At 47.6% G+C, this 13,445-nt stretch overlaps 5 protein-coding genes across 5 annotated transcripts; 3 read left to right on the forward strand and 2 right to left on the reverse strand.

Moving 5' to 3' along the window:
- Window positions 1-526: 526 nt before the first annotated feature.
- On the forward strand, window positions 527-1,993 carry N7503_004856 (MFS transporter; the record flags this gene model as incomplete). Its single annotated transcript, XM_057064403.1, has 2 exons — window positions 527-1,228; window positions 1,280-1,993. 2 exons carry the CDS (start codon window positions 527-529, stop codon window positions 1,991-1,993), a joined length of 1,416 nt encoding a protein of 471 aa, XP_056922146.1.
- Window positions 1,994-2,243: 250 nt separating this feature from the next.
- On the reverse strand, window positions 2,244-6,177 carry N7503_004857 (hybrid sensor histidine kinase/response regulator; the record flags this gene model as incomplete). The annotated part of the gene is made up of 6 exons (XM_057064404.1): window positions 2,244-2,455; window positions 2,505-2,619; window positions 2,685-2,973; window positions 3,026-4,054; window positions 4,113-4,814; window positions 4,862-6,177. The coding sequence occupies 6 exons, from the start codon at window positions 6,175-6,177 to the stop codon at window positions 2,244-2,246; spliced, it is 3,663 nt and encodes a 1,220-aa protein (XP_056922147.1).
- A 545-nt stretch (window positions 6,178-6,722) lies between these two features.
- N7503_004858 (fungal specific transcription factor domain-containing protein) lies at window positions 6,723-8,669 on the forward strand (the record flags this gene model as incomplete). Its single annotated transcript, XM_057064405.1, has 2 exons — window positions 6,723-8,107; window positions 8,159-8,669. 2 exons carry the CDS (start codon window positions 6,723-6,725, stop codon window positions 8,667-8,669), a joined length of 1,896 nt encoding a protein of 631 aa, XP_056922148.1.
- A 133-nt stretch (window positions 8,670-8,802) lies between these two features.
- N7503_004859 (TauD/TfdA dioxygenase family protein) lies at window positions 8,803-10,074 on the reverse strand (the record flags this gene model as incomplete). The annotated part of the gene is made up of 5 exons (XM_057064406.1): window positions 8,803-8,978; window positions 9,029-9,160; window positions 9,218-9,266; window positions 9,323-9,840; window positions 9,906-10,074. The coding sequence occupies 5 exons, from the start codon at window positions 10,072-10,074 to the stop codon at window positions 8,803-8,805; spliced, it is 1,044 nt and encodes a 347-aa protein (XP_056922149.1).
- A 1,096-nt stretch (window positions 10,075-11,170) lies between these two features.
- Window positions 11,171-12,893, forward strand: N7503_004860 (uncharacterized protein; the record flags this gene model as incomplete). Its single annotated transcript, XM_057064407.1, has 6 exons — window positions 11,171-11,431; window positions 11,526-11,606; window positions 11,667-11,879; window positions 11,931-12,428; window positions 12,480-12,572; window positions 12,615-12,893. The coding sequence occupies 6 exons, from the start codon at window positions 11,171-11,173 to the stop codon at window positions 12,891-12,893; spliced, it is 1,425 nt and encodes a 474-aa protein (XP_056922150.1).
- Window positions 12,894-13,445: the final 552 nt, after the last annotated feature.

The raw sequence follows: 13,445 nt of genomic DNA on the forward strand, positions 1-13,445 counted from the left end.
TCTGGCCCACTTCAAACGAGGATAACCACGGCCTATAGAAGGTTGTTCCAACATACGATCATAGGAATCCACACTTGCGACTGTAAGGATACAAGCTATATCTGTTACCTGGCAGTCACATGATGGAATGTGGGTTCTCACACGAGGCTCACTTGTATGGGGGGCCTTACCCCCTCCTTCCTATTGACGTATCAACTTGAGTCCACGAGTTTATCAGGTCTTCAAAATCATTCTTATGAAAGCCCCTTCCAGGCTTTGTGCTACACAGAACAAGGCCACAGGTACATGGTTTTATTAGCCAAAGTGGAATGTAAACTGGCTTTACCACGTACCCAGTGAGCTACATTGTCATGTCGATGAGTGTACTCTTTATGTAGCATGTTCATCAACACGAGCCAATCGAGCTTGACGTGCGGGTGCGGGGCTCCGTTGAGAGCCTAATCCCCTCTTTTGAATATCCGTAACTCTAAAATCACCATACACCAGGAGTTAAATGAAAAGGCAGAGAGAAATGTCAACATCAACAATGACCACCAGCGCTGAAACGCCGAATGTCGGGCCTTCAGAGACCCTACAAAGTCAATATGTCGATACGCACGGCCCTCCCATCGGTATGGAAGACCTTGAAGATACCCCGCCATCACACGCAGTCGACATCGCACCAAGATGGAACGAATCCAAGACCATGATATGGCGAGTAACAGCCGCCTGCTACTGTGCGTTCGTCATGGGCGCGAATGACGCTGCATACGGTGCTATCATCCCCTATGTATGTTTCTCCCTACCCACGGAACCGATATACGAATCAATCGCTCACGTTATCAAGCTTGAACTTTACTACCACCAAAGCTACACAATCATCTCTCTTGTTTTCCTCTCACCGTTTGTCGGATACACCATCTCAGCTATTATCAACCATGCCATCCATCACCGCTTCGGTAGACGCGGAGTAGCTATTATCGGTCCTGCATGTCACCTACTAACATTCGCCGTGATATCAACTCATCCCCCATTCCCTGTCCTAGTGATCATGTACATATTCATTGGATTCGGCAGCGGGATTCAGAACGCAGCCTGGAACGTCTGGATAGGCAACATGGCGAATTCGAACGAAGTCCTTGGCTTCTTTCATGGGTTCTTCGGTGTAGGTGCTACAGTAAGCCCTCTCATCGCGACAAGTCTAATCACAAAGGCCGATTGGACGTGGTCCTCTTTCTACTATCTGATGGTATGTTCTCTCACAACAGCCGGACCATCATGGATTTAACAGACAGTATAGACTGGAGCTGCAGCGCTGGAACTAATCTACGCAACGACCGCATTCTGGCCCGAAACAGGCTCAAAGTACCGACAAGCACTCCAAAGCTCTGCAACACGAGCTCAAGGCAATGGAGCACTATCTCAAACCCGTTTGTCACTGACCTACAAAGTTACCTGGATATGCGCAATCTTCCTCTTTCTCTATGGTGGAATTGAAGTTGCAATAGGAGGCTGGGTGGTCGTTTTCATGACGAATGTCCGCCACGGTAGTGCTTTTGCATCTGGAATGACAGAAACTGGGTTCTGGCTAGGAATTACAATGGGCCGATTTATCCTTGGTTTCGTGTCGCCGCGTGTTGGCGAGAAACTATCTATCGCATTATACATCATCATCGCCTGTGCGCTGGAGCTAATCTTCTGGCTTGTTCCTCAGTTCTTCGTGTCAGCAGTTGCAGTTTCGTTGGTGGGGTTTTTCCTCGGGACAATCTTCCCAGGCGTAGTTGTTGTTGCGACCAGGCTGTTGCCCAAGGATTTGCACGTTGCTGCTATTGGCTTTGCGGCGGCGTTCTCGATGGGTGGGGGTGCGGTCTTTCCTTTCTTCATTGGGGCTGTTGCGCAGGCGAAGGGGGTGGGAATCTTGCAGCCTGTTCTTTTGGGGATGTTAGTTGTGGCCCTTGGGATTTGGGGGACTCTACTACGGACTCCTAGGGTTGGGCAGGCACATCAGGTATGAGCTGAAGGGAAGAGGACAAAGATTGATAGAGTACTAAGTTTTGGTTCGGTAATGGGTTCTCAGGCAGTAAGGCGGTCAATATTGGTATCATGCATCTTGCGTAAGTTGAACTGGGATTGAGGCATTGTGAGGCCATATGTGCTATTAATTTGTGGTATATAGTTCGTATATATGAACCGTAGAAGAATTGCCCGCGCCAAACACCAAAAAAGGGAAATAGCTCGCTAAATTCAAACTCAAAATGATGGTATCAAGCAATTCCCATAACAGTTTTAAGATTGCGAAGCGACAGTGGCTTGATTAGATAGTCGTTGATCCCTGCTGTCAGGGCCTGCTGATGCATGGCATCAGAAGCGACGCCAGTGACAGCCATGATGCAAGAAGGGTCGAGGCCTGTCTCCTTTTCGTATTGGCGGATCTTTTGGGTGGAGACAAGGCCATCCATGACGGGCATTGAGATATCTTGCCGGCGTTAGTGATTATGTTTATGTAGAAAATTTGGAAGACATACCCATCAGAACAAAATCGTAAGGCTTGCTGGATGCCATGTAATTTTCCAGTGCTATCAGTCCGTTGGAAGCTGTTTCAAAACTGCACCCGATTTTGCGCAGGAAAGTTGCCATGATCTGTTGATTCAGTGTTAGCATTCAGAATGCTCATTTCGGATTTTAGTCTCCTTCGTTCTTCGCACCTTCACGTTAATCTCATTATCATCGACAATAAGAACATGTGCTGGCTTTGGCTCATTTGAGGAAATGGTATCGACAGGTGGTAAAGATGGAGTGACAACTTCGATAGATGCCTTGGGTGTTGTGTCAATCTCTTCTACCTGGCTCTCGGTCGCAGAACACAAGACCGACACTGATTGCTCAGGCTCTGAGGTAACCGAGGGCGACGTGGATTGATCTGGCAGTCGAAGTTGGGATATATGAGATTCCAAAATGCCCTGAACTGCACGGTAGATTTTTAGTGGTCCAAAACTGCTTAGATATTAGCTTGCGAGTATGGCAAAATTGCTAGACTAATACTCACGGTTCAGATAACCAGAGACAATTGGACCCTGCAGTGTTGCGCCATGCAGAATTCTTCTTCCCGAGGATGATAAAGAACTTGATCCCAGATTCAGAGACGAAGTTCTCCAGTGACTGCGTGCCATTTGTAGCCGCTTGCAGTGTAGCTTCCTCGATAACGGCAATGTCACCCTGGACTTTGTCAAGACTTTCCACCAAGGAAACACCCCAACCAAATCGAGACATGAAAACATCGGCCAAATTACTCTGTATTGAGATTTTGCGCTTTGATTCTGCAGTGAGCAATCCAGTTGGCGCTTCTGTCAAATCAGGGTATCCGTTGAAATCGACCAAACAAGCGTGAAGATGCGGTGTGGATGGTTGCTGAATAACTGACCCAAGCCCATCAGTACTGCTAGATACTGTAACGCTTTGAACCGGAATGTACACATCCACTTGGGTCCCGATGCCTGGCTCGCTCTTTACAGTGATGTTGCCGCCAAGCGAAGTCACAAGAAGGCGAACGATGCTGAGCCCAAGCCCCACCCCCTCGTCCAGATGATCCTCTTGAGTAAATGCAGAAAACAATTTGTGCTGTAAAAATTCGGACGCAATTCCGGTACCCGTGTCGGTGACCGAAAGATGTGTTAAAAGGGACTGTGAATCTGGCTGGCTTTTGGATTGCGACAGCGAGACTTCGACAAAGCCGGTGTTGGTCCACTTGATTGAATTGCCGAGGAGGTTCATCACTATTCTCCGCCATGCACCGGCTTGGGATCGAATATTCCAGGAGGAGGATTGCTCAACGCGCACAATGACCGACATTCTGGAGGGACTACCGTTCTCGGTAGTTTGGTCGGTTAGAGGATTGCTTGCACTGGCTGGTGCAGAGGAAGAAGCTGTTTGACCAGTATATAGAATGTCGGCAACCTCCTCGATCAATTCCCCGAGGTCAAAGTCAGAGACTAGATCAGGGACTTCAGGCGGCATAAGCTGTTCTTTTCGGCGTTTGGTCCTAAGTGCTGAGTTGTTTATCTTGCAAAATGCCAACCTAATTCATTTTGTCAGTGAGAAATTATCGGAGGCGAGGGTTTCTGTAGCAAACTGACAGCTGATCAGTCGTATCTAGTAGGGTGTGACCGGACGACTCGATCATTTTAATCATTTCCCCCTGAACAGGTTCCAATAAAGTGGTAGTTAGCAACTCAGCACTTGCCAATATTCCATGTAAAGGCGAGCGGAGCTCATGGCTGATGGAAGAAATGAAATCAAACTTGGACTTCTCGGTGGTACTCCAGCTAATACGAGCAATCTCCGAGACAATAGAGTCACCGAAGACTTTGAAATAGTTCAACTCATCCGGCTCTAGAGGGCGGTGATTATCTCGAGTCCATACCAGAGTTCCCGCCATCCATCGGGACTTGTGGTAGTCCCATAGTGGGCAGAATAGGACAGATGTGGCACCTGGAAGGATCCAGGCCAGATGCTGCAAAACCATTTCATAATTTCGGGGTGGTAAGAAAGGATCCGAATTAGCTTGGGATTGATCACCTGAGAATCCCTCCGGAATCTCGAAGATTTGCCCATGGGGGAAATGTGTGACCAAAACATTGAGTAGCATCTCCGGAACAGTAATGGAACCATTCGGGAGATCTCCAGCCTGGGTCTTTACAGATGATCCGAGAACTTTACACGTCGTATTGACCTCATGCGTTGGGATGTCTAATGGATATGATGGGTCTGGCGCTGTTGGGTCTGAGCCAGCACGCTTTGGAAGTGGCTCCCAGCTGCCTTGCTCCTCAGGAGGGAGGCTAGTACCGTTAGCGTCAACTAGACAAAACTGCCATGAAGTACTCACAATGAAGCATTGCAGTGGGCCGCATCGAGAAAGGCTACACCATCCAGATTCATAGACGTCGTCAAAAGCCCACTGGCGCGGTCGAATATTGCGTCTATCCGATCGGCAATTGGGACTTTCTCGGTTACAGAAAACATCGTATCCAGAGGAGGTGCATTATGACTCGGCTTAGGATTCAAGGCTTCATCGAGTGATCTTTCGTCACCCGGACTGAGAGACTGACAGTCTGATACTTGGGACTCGATAGAGGTGTGTTCCGTATTGCCTGAAGCCGACAAGGGGGAAAAGAGCGAAGCTGGCTCCTCTGAAGGAGTTGTTAAGGATGAATGCGCAGTGGGGCCATCGTTCTCCTTGCTTCTGTCAGGTAACGAGATAGTGATCGGTCGCTGTTCGGCCAAGCCATCGGCTAGACCACAATGGGAGTTAAAATTCTGAGTAGTTGACTGGAGGCGGTGATCACTCGAAACTTGGCGAGGATCAAACTCTGCGTAGTCTTTAACAAAGCTGGTTAATCCTTTGACCAGGTCTTCGGCGCGGCGATGATAATGCACGGAACGGGTGTTTTCAAGATGAAGGCCGATCGCATCCGAAACCTCCTGTAGTAAAGCTACCTCTGCATCTCCAAACTCCTCACGCGGGCTATCATCGACAACGCAATATGACCCAAGCACATATCCTGAGGGACTGAACAAAGGAACTTCGGCGTAAAATCGCATATGCGGCCATTCTCGAACATACGGCCGGTCCTTGAAACAGTCTTCCTCTCTGAAGTCTCGAATGATGTAGCGAGACTGGTTGGCTGTTATATTGGCGGTATCGATTGCGTATGAGAGATCTTGGCTGGTGAATAGGCGAATTGTGTGAGGGCACACCCCCCATTCCAGATCTAGCCTCCGAGCTCCAAGGTATACGCCATCATCCGGGAGGTGCTGATCCGTGTGACGAAGGGAGACAGATTTGGTTGCTTCGGCAATGATAAATTGGCTATCGCGGTCGATGATCGAGACAAAGGAACGATTGCATCCTAAGCGATACACTCCGAGTTGGGCTAGGGCGTTGAGTGTAATATCTGAGGACAGGACGGACGCCGTCGGCTGTTCATCTCCGGTGGGAGCTTCATTTTGCGCGGTGTCTGAGGTTGCCTCTGCGACCGGTTGATCTACGGTGCAATAGTACCTGTGTTCAATGTTCGCGTTAGCGGTGCGGGGGAGGGGTGGGAAAGGGGGGGTGGCGCGATACCTCGACAATTCCTGGATTCTCTCACGCTCAGAATCACATGGAGGTGGATGAAACGCCAGAGAGCCTGATCGATTCATTCCGGTGAGTTAAGCATTTCCCAAGATATATGAAAGATGTGAAAAGAGACGATGATCCCCCGGAAAAACCCAAAGAATCCCGTGAAACTTGCTTAGCTCACCCCCACTTCACACTTCTCATTGGATCCAGCAAACGGCCTCGGCAAGATCTCTCGGCAAGATCTCCAGATTCTTTGGTTCCAGGTCTCCACTTCTACGAAAGATTTATCCGGTTCTTCGTGGATCAATTGGACATATTGGGGCGTGACAGCATTTCAGACGGATAGACTAGTCTAATCTGATATCTGAATGGCGTGCTTGGGCCCAATGACTCCACCGTTGAAAGGTTAACTTCCTTGAAAATCTTCCAGATTGCGGGGAAGCCTTTCGGTCCACTCCAAGCAAGGATGGACCCTGAAACAAGGATCCGGAAGCGCATTCCAAAGTCCTGTCGACGATGCCACCGTCGAAAACAAAAATGTGTGGGTTTTCCGACGTGCTCAAATTGTGAATCTGCCAACCAGCCTTGTTTGCGCAGCCAAAGTTCTCCTTCATGGCACCATGCCATGTCCAAGGGGGCACTCGCGCATCAGATCGAAATTCTTGAAGATCAACTTGCTGCTGCCCTAGAAGGCAATGCTTCTGCCGTTCGGAATGGACCTGACCAATCCAACGTGACAAGCCGCCAGCTACGCCGGCCAAATCCCCCGAACGACCCCCTCCAGGGAGTCATTCAATTTTTGACACTCGGGCATGATACAAATGGAGAACAGGCTTATCTGGGGCCGTCTTCAGGAGTCTCCATTGTGGAGAACGTTAGTCTATTGGTCGATGATGCAGCAAGAGCAAAGCTGCTACCCATTGACACTAGTACGCAGCAACCAGAGGCATCATTAGGAAGCAGCGATGAAACAACAGCGGCCCCACCGGACGATATGAATGGGTCCAAGATCCTGGACGCGTATTTCAACAACATGCATGTTCGACTTCCATTCCTAGATCGATGCAAAATCCTCGATTTACATGCCAACAGACATCGGGTGTCGGAAAATTCGCCAGAGGAGCAATTTGATCGATTCAAGCTTTTCATGGTCTATGCCATCGGTGCGGTCATCCTACAGGTTACAGAATCTTATGATTCAACCCCTCCGAAAACTTTCCTCGTGACAGCGCTGCGATTTGATCCCACGCTCAGAGAATCAATATCCATTGCCAGCATAGAGGCAATGCTGTTACTTGTGCTATACAACCTCCGGACAACTTCTAACTCTAGCGTCTGGTATATGATTGGTCTGGCAATGCGAACTTGCATCGACTTCGGATTACATAGAGAAGCGCGATATCGGAGGCTGCGACCGCACGAGGCCCAATTACGGCGCCGACTTTTTTGGAGTGTTTATATCACGGAACGTTACACCGCATGGTCTCTTGGCCGGCCTTTCAGTATCCCAGAAGAAGAGATTGACGCCGAACCTCCGTTTAATATCGAAGATTCTATAAATAGCGACGAAGTTGTTGAAAAAATTGTGAACAACCATCCAGACACGCAGGCTCAGCAACAGAATGCTACTATGGGGAAATTCATTGCAACAATAAGACTTCAGAGGATCGTCTCTCAGATTCATACACGTGTTTACCGAGTTGACAAGCATATCTCTACCATGAAACCAGAGATTACTCCCCTGATGTCAGCATTACAGGAGTTTAAAACGACTCTGTCCTCTCTCGCCCTCGCGGATGAGGATTTTGTTCATATGCACTGGAATAACGCAATTCGTATGCTGTTACAGCCATTTCTCAGCACACTGCATCCACAGGATGAACTCATTGGCACATGCCTGTATGCTTCGGGACAAATGTGTCAATTCTTCAAAAAGTTACGCCAGAGAGACTCATCGGGCCATTCATTCTTGCTTGTGAACTCGGTTTTCATGGCAGGTTTAACGATGTGGTAAGTCGATAAGCACGATCATCCGCCCCTTCATTCTGACAATGTCTTTAGCTTCTGCCTGTTCCGATGTCCTGGCCTCTGGACTCCAGCAATATCGAACGACATCCGCGCCTGCTCTTCTACACTTTGTGTCATGGCAGAACGTAATTCCAGATTGAAAAATTACCGGGATGGCCTCGAGACAGTGATCAATCGTGCGATGGAGTATGTCGAAGATGCATATCAAACGAGTCGCAACGACAGCGATATTTGTTCCCAAATGGCCATTTCCAACGACCAGTTACACCCAACCGCGACTTCGGATTCGACGGCTAGCGCCGAAGCTCACATGCAGCCCTTGCAGAGCAACGCATCACAAGGTCTTGGGACTTATTTATACGATTGGCAAAGTATAGATATCTTCTCAGATCTCCCTGGGCTTCCACCGAATCTGCAAAGTCTGTTTACTGGCAACCATGCGGATATCCTAGATTCACCAATCCATGGTGTTCTCACACAGGATCTTTGGCCCAGTGATGTCTTTGATCTACCTTATTTGGAGGAATATGGCCGCAGGACATAGATCACGCAATATAAACTAACATTCATACTATGACTGAAATCTTAGCCCTTGAAGAGCCCGCGCAAACCGAAAGCTAGAATATTTACACTACTTTGCCAACAATGGTCATTATCAGCATCTGGTTTGTCTCCATTCACAGATGACAAGGAGCTAGGTCATTCACGATTCCCAAATCTTCACGGCGAGACTTGCTGGATGGGTCAAAGTAAGGTACTTCGCCAACTCCGACAGCACGGTTACCACTCCGAGGTCCAAATCCTTCATGGTCACCAGTGGCAGTGTGGAAGACGCTTCTGTTATCCCAAATGGCTATAAATGCGATTAGTTTGAATCATGAAGGGGGTATCATGGAAGCTCACCAATGTCATTAGGGTCATTCCACTTCAAGCGGACCTGCAGATCATGACCATAGGTAATAAGATCATGAAACTGCTGCAACATATTTGCGCTCTCTTTGCGGTTCAAGCCATTAATCTCAAGCGGGAAAGATCCTATTAAGAGCAGTAAGCAGTCTACTCAACGTGAATCCAAGCTTACGGATAGCTTACCAGCAGCGAAAATAGATTTCCAGCCAGTAATAGGATTAGTCCGAACCACCTGAGCACCGTCAGCACCAGAAACAAAAAAAATTTCCCACAGATGAAGTCACATACAGGATGATCCGCGCGAAGATCCGATCCAACGTTCACTGGTGCACCCCTCTCGTTCTCATAAAGCTGAAACTTGCCAGACTCAGCCATCCGTCGGAATCCCACACCATCATGGCTAGCAGTCAATGTTTCCAGGAATTTCTGGAACGGCTTGCTAATCCGATCATACATCTCATATCCAGATGCCCAAAGCGTGTCACCGCCGGTTTTGGGCAACTGTACTAACCTCAGAGAAGAGAAATCAGCTGGTGCTTTCTCGAATCCGATATCACTGTGCCAGACAGCTGCCATGCGGGTATAGTCTGATCCTTTGTAGAGTTTCTTGCGGCCTTCCGAGTTGATAGTGCTGATAGCCGGGTCTGGGTCGCCGAATTCGCGAGCATCGTTTGTTACGGGGTGAATGTGTAGTCCGTGACCTGTGGGGCGGCCGGTTAGTTCACCCATGCGGAGAATGAGTTGTTTTTGGAGATCGTTCGTTAGGTTGTCTTGGGCTCGGAAGAAGACGACGCCACGCTCGGCGACTGACAGACAATTATGTTGGTTAGACATGTGGCTGAACTTGGTTCAATCGGAGTATGGAACGTACTCATGATCGCGAGATCGCGAATGCGCTTTTCGGCATCCGGGGCGTTTAAGATGTCATCCACGATGTTACAGGTGCCCTTGGTGAATTCATTTCCAATCACTGGGGTGACCATCACCGGCTCGAACTGATCGAGGGAGCCCGTTGAGTATTGGCGTGTAGGATTCTGCATTATATGAAATTTGGTTTTGTTTGGATATGTGGAATCGTTGGGGCTGTTGGCGTTGTTTTGTTCAATAAAGCAGAAAAGACGGATTGAATATTCTGTCCGCTCTTTCCAGTATCACGATAGGCTCAGGTATATATAGGTGGGTTCCAAGGTTCATTTGGGAATGGTTCATGGGATGTCGCGTTGAAAATGAAGCATATCGGCTTTCGGCGTTAGACAACTTCCACCTGTCGCATCTTCCAGCCCCTTCTCTGATATTAAACCAATAGGAATGTAGTCTTTTGATTATCCAATGATCCCATCAATCAAGAATATTGCGTTATGCTGTGTATTTTTCCTTCCAAGGTTTCGAAGAGAATAGCTTTCTTCTATATTCTTCGTCGTTGAGGAACACGGGCAGTTGACCTAAATATTCGACATGGTAAGATTCAAGTCCGGGGATGTAAAACCTCCTGGAAATCTAAGAATAATAAGACACGTAGCTACACTACATCTACTATCTTTTGTCTACCTACGACCATAACCGAAGTCAAACCTCCCCGCATTGATCTCCATGGTGGCTTTCAAGGAGAATATCCACGTTAGTACCGGCCAATTCTAATTACTGTAGCCAAAGCACACCATTCCCCACCAATATGGCAAGGAAATACAAATTTATTCTCTCAGCCTTCAATTAACAAATCAAAAGTCGATTGATTCGCCCTTCCAGAACAAAAGTCAGATTATCGGCGATAAGAGACGCAGCTAGTAAGTCATCCATAGAAAGTTAACGCCGATACGCCGACGCGTTCGACAATCTTGCGGGGCAAGGTTTCAAGCTCAACCAATTACAGTCCAGACAAAAAAAGCAGAGGCTTTCTAGCTATATGGCTTATGCATTACCCCACAAAATCAACGTCTAACTTCCAGACCGAGCGTTCTTGGCAACTCGAAATCTACTATTGCAACATATCAGGCGCATCTTTCATCACAATAGCCGGTTGCAATACAATGGACTTTCCTATATCTACCTCCTTCGAACATCATGTCCTCCTTTTATTATCCACCAATGCCAAGAATCAAATCTCATGCCCCCTAATTTTCTGATTATTCATTCGTAATGGCATCCATAGATGATGAAAAACTGGAGTCGGAAGCTCGTGTGGAGCCGGTTGAGTCCCAGAAACCTATGCTGGAGAATATTGATGATGACCCCGTGTTCTCATATGAGGAACAGCGGAAAATCATTCGCCGGGTGGACCTTCGGCTAGTCCTGATGCTTGGGGCTCTTCATTGCGTTTGCTTGATCGATCGTGGAAATATTGGAGCAGCTAAGTTGGCTGGAATGTCTACCGAGCTGCATTTGATTGGGAATCGATACGTGAGTGTTGCTGCAGAGGATTTCTCGATCTGTGACTAATGATCATCAGAGTGTGATTGCTGTGTCATTCTTTCCTCCCTATATTTGTTTGCAGGCATTGGGTCCTATACTGATCCGTAAAATTGGACCTGTCAACTATCTCTCAGCTGTCTGTTTGATTTGGGGCGCTGTTATGGTATGCCCTACAACATCATAAGCCATCCAAGATCCCCTGACAAGTTAACCATTCTTGTAGCTTTCTGCCGGATTTGTGAAGACGTGGACACAGATGGTTGGAATACGGGTCATTATCGGCGCGCTCGAAGCAGGATTCTTCCCGGCTTCTGTTTATTTGATCTCTACTTGGTACACAAGGTATGACCTACAGAAGAGATACGCCATATTCTACTTTTTGGGATGCGTAGCATCCGCTTGCACGGGTATCCTATCCTACGGTATCACATTTATGGTACAAGGCACTATCCCTTTTCTCTAATGTCATGAATCTCACATCATACAGAATGGACTAGGTGGCCTTACAGCCTGGCGATGGATCTTCATCATCCAAGGACTCCTCACCTGTATCATCGCAGCGATTGGCTGGTTTGTTCTTATCGACTTCCCAGATCGAATGAAGACGAGCTCGCGGAAATTCCTATCGGATAGCGAATACGACTTCATTATGCGACGTATCGGTAGGGATCGAGCCGATACTGTCCTGGAACCTTTCAACCTCAGGAAATATTTTGCAGCTGGTCTGGATATCAACATCTGGGCTTTTGGCTTTATCTATTTTTCGTCAACTACGACAGCCTACGCTATCTCATATTTCCTGCCTACCATCTATGCAGACGGAATGGGCTTTTCCGAAGGCGTCTCACTATGTCTTTTTGCACCACCCTTCGCCGCTGCAGGCATCCTCATGTATGTGACCTCGTGGGCTGGAGATCGATATCATATTCGAGCTCCTATCTTGATCTTCAATGCTCTCGTCACCATAATTGGTCTTCCTTTATTGGTAAGCCCGTGTCCTTTCTATACCCCCAGAGTCAAAACTAATCTCTCGTAGGGGTTCACCGAAGGGAATGCCTCTCGTATGGTGGGGGCTTTTCTCACCACCATGGGCTGCAACTCAAATATCCCAGCTGCGATGGCATACCAGGTAATTTCATTCAGTATTTGACTATTTTATTCTGCTGACTAGTCTTTCAAGGCGAACAATATTCGTGGCCAATGGAAGCGAGCTTTTGCCAGTGCTATTTTTGTTGGACTCGGCGCTTCCGGAGGTATGACTGGGTCCTTGGTCTTCAGATCACAGGACGCTCCGAACTATCATCTTGGGATTCTGACCTGTCTTGGATTGTCGTGTTTGATTATTGTCTTGGTCATTCTTCTTTCTGTACGCTTCTACTATGCAAACAGGAAGGTAGACCGGGGTGAGTTGGTTATTGGGAAATTGCCTGGCTTTAAATATACATACTAGCAGATTTACTAGCAAGCACTTGTAACTGTCACGATTTGCATTACAGTATTCTTTTATGGACGTAATGTTGCAGTGCGGTTCCATTTAGGAAGTTAATCACTCATGCAGTTGAGGACGATGGGAAGCACTGGAGATGGAGAAATTGTGAACATATTATGATGTAATACATGCCTCATTCTTGGTGCCTTATATTGAATTGCTGAGCACAAAGCGCTTCTCAAAAATGTGATATGAGGGAAGTATAAAAGAAATTGAAAAGGAGGTCTTGATTTTGGGAAAGAGGGTGGAGGTGGGGTTATAGTTGACTGCATTGCGCCTTCCTAAAAAAAGAAATTGAAAAATTAAAATTGAAAAATTTAGAAGAAAAATAAGGGAAAAAAAAGAGATGAACCGCGCCTGCGACATTCAGAACCCACCATGAGGTTAGTCAAACTACTTCAAGACTCACTTTCGCGTTTCGCTAACTTCAATTACCCAATGCGGGCTCTATCGCCGTCTCACTCAGCCATGATCGATAACTTAGCCTCATTGGTCCGCCCGCCCCACAATGCC

This window comes from Penicillium pulvis, assembly GCF_028828015.1.
Source record: "Penicillium pulvis strain IBT 33274 chromosome Unknown contig_23_segment0_segment0, whole genome shotgun sequence".
NCBI classification, from domain to species: Eukaryota; Fungi; Ascomycota; class Eurotiomycetes; order Eurotiales; family Aspergillaceae; genus Penicillium; species Penicillium pulvis.